This window comes from Colobus angolensis, unplaced genomic scaffold (genome assembly GCF_000951035.1).
Source record: "Colobus angolensis palliatus isolate OR3802 unplaced genomic scaffold, Cang.pa_1.0 Scaffold40, whole genome shotgun sequence".
Lineage (NCBI taxonomy): Eukaryota > Metazoa > Chordata > Mammalia > Primates > Cercopithecidae > Colobus > Colobus angolensis.
Genome location: NW_012117377.1, coordinates 2,620,135 through 2,622,797, shown reverse-complemented (window position 1 = coordinate 2,622,797; position 2,663 = coordinate 2,620,135). Strand labels below are relative to the sequence as shown.

Sequence of the window (2,663 nt, the reverse complement as noted above, 5' to 3'; positions counted from 1 at the left end):
TTGAGACAGAGTTTCGCTCTTGTCACCCAGGCTGGAGTGTAGTGGTGCGATCTCGGCTCATTGCAACCTCCACCTCCTGGGTTCAAGTGATTCTCCTGCTTCCAGCCTCCTGAGTACCTGGGATTACAGGTGCCCGCCACCACACCCAACTTATTTTTGTACTTTTAGTAGAGAGGGAGTTTTGCCATGTTGGTCGGGCTGGTGTCGAACTCCTGACCTCAGGTGATCTGCCCACCTCAGCCTCCCAAAGTGCTGGGATTACAGGCGTGAGCCACTGTGCCCGGCCTCAGATTTCTTATCTCTCTAGAGTACTTGTAATTAACAGCAACAATGTTGACTTACAAGATTTCTAAAACCTAAGTATGTGCTTTATATAATCATATGATATGTGGAATCAGAATAGATCAGATTTTTTCTTGGATTAGGGTTGGAAGAAGTCAGGAAAGGATAGGAAGACGTCAACAGCTGGAAACAGGGAACAAATAGACTTTTATCTTCAGATGTATAATTTTCACCTTTTTCTCCATTATTATGTAAGGTAGGGGACACACTCAATCTTGAGTTTCATGAATCACACCCTGAAAAACTGCATTTTGTTTGATTAAATCATATCCTCTACATTTCTGGATATTTAAAAATGTGACATAAATTTCAACCATTGAACAAGAATGCACTCACATTATTATCTTTCAGAGCAGCTTACTAAGATTTGTTGTAACATGTTTATAATCAGTTGGGAACCTAGATGTTGCTTCATTGCTAAGCCTTGATGGAACATTTATGGATATGTTTTATGATTTGCTAATCTGTGCTGTGAAACCATCAGTCTGTTTGCAGTGGGGAGGAAGGATTTGGGAGGGGTAGGAGGGTGGAGGGAGGGAGGATAGTTTTGTTTGACGTGTCAGTGGAGGGAGGGAGCGGGGAAGGCAGGTTGGTCATGAAGTTGGAACTAAGATGAACTTAAAGGGTTCAGTTTTGACCCTTGCACACAAATCAGCTGCAGTAAATAGTTGCTACTACTAAGCAGGTTTTCAGTGATCATACTTGATTTTCTTTCTTTTTTCTTGTTTTATATATTTTCTCAGGGGAAATCTCTCACGTCCAAGAGGTTAACAAGCCTTGTTCAGTCTTACTAAACGGATCATCTTGTAGCATGAATGCAGACTGGAGTCACTGCACATACTTTGTAGCTCGCTGTTGTGATCTGGAGCAGAGGACATTAGAACAAGATGTTGCATGAGCAAAGGACCTAAATTGTTATTTGTGTGTGTACATTCCATCTCCAATGGACTCTTCCATCTCAATGCCTCCATTCCAGACTGTTGTCTGCTTTCTTTCTCCCTCTACTTACGCTGGATCTGTGTCTTTTCCTTTTTAACAAGTTCAAGTGAAGTAAAACCTTTTCTTTTTTTCCTTCTCTCTCTCTCTCTCTCTCTCAAAGCTTCAGCTAGACACACAGTTCACTGAAAATTCAGTCAGTCAAAAACTGGAAGAAAAAAGTATATATCAATAAGTATACATACGGCTTCACATTTATTAAACAGTAAATTCGCACAGAAAGTTTCATTTCACCAGTGTATCCACAGTCGGAAACAAACTCATGTCTTTGTCTGTTGTCTGTACATTCTCTGTTAATGTTTCTTGCATTTATTTTTATACCATATTTAAAGAAGAAACACCTTTTACTCCAAATGTATTAAAGTTGTTCCCTTCTCTGTAAATTTGTGTATGTTTATATTGTTGTTTTATCTTTCATTAAAAGATGCAGAATCTCATTGCTTTTGTAACTTTAGACTTCTATGCTAACTAAAAAAGAAAACGCTGAGAAATCCACAAAACCACAACCGCAGAGTTAAATTTAGGTTGTCACCTTGAAATTTTTTTCAGGGTTTCAAGACACGCTTGGATAGTACAGAAGCCAGGGGCAGATGGAAGTTTTTTTGGAGGCTCACCTGAGACTTGGTAGATTCTTTTTCTCCCATGGAAGAACACCACATATTGATCTTCCACATTTTCAAAGCTATTTAAAAGGGCTTTCTGCCTCATGATGAATATGTATCTGTGTATTTTGCAAACTAATATTTCTGTTCAAATTAGGCTTACGTGTGACTTATTAAATCAGGTACTGATTTGTTCTTCGAAACACAATTCTAAAAATATCATAGGTCAGTGCCTCTTAACTTTTCGGAGGTTACGGATTATTTTGAGAATACAGTCACCTCTTGGCATCCCTGGGAAATTGGTTCCTAGACCTCCTCAGACACCAAAATCCACAGATGCTCAAGTCACTAATATACAATGGTGTGGTGTTTGCATATAACCTATGTAAATCCTCCCACATACTAAATAATCTCTAGATTATTATAATATCTAATACAATGTAATGCTGTATAGTTGTTATACTGTATTTTTAATTAATAGAACTTTAATTGTTGAATTATTATTTTTATTTTTGACTTTTTTCAAATCTTTTCCATCCACGGTTGCTTGAATCTAAAGCTATGGAACCTGTGGATGTGGAAGGCTGACTGTGTGATGTAATTAGTAAAATTTAGTGATGCTTACTAAGTGCCTGCCACTTCATTAAGAGTTTTCCATGCCATCAAAATTCTCACATTGAATCATCACAGCAGTCCTGTAAGATCATTTCTGCAATTTTGAGA

The 2,663-nt window shown here is 38.1% G+C and overlaps 1 protein-coding gene across 5 annotated transcripts in view; it reads left to right on the top strand.

The window, feature by feature from the left end:
• RGS7 (regulator of G-protein signaling 7) overlaps positions 1-1,721 on the top strand; it is a 590,904-nt gene extending 589,183 nt beyond the window's left edge. For all 5 annotated transcript variants that reach the window (XM_011955683.1, XM_011955682.1, XM_011955681.1 and 2 more), the window contains one exon: positions 1,086-1,721. Coding sequence is in view for 3 of the 5 variants with exons in the window: in XM_011955682.1 (XP_011811072.1) it covers positions 1,086-1,136 (51 nt within the window). In the remaining 2 variants the exon portion in view is untranslated. The remainder of the gene's footprint in view (positions 1-1,085) is intronic.
• The last annotated feature ends 942 nt before the right edge of the window (positions 1,722-2,663 follow it).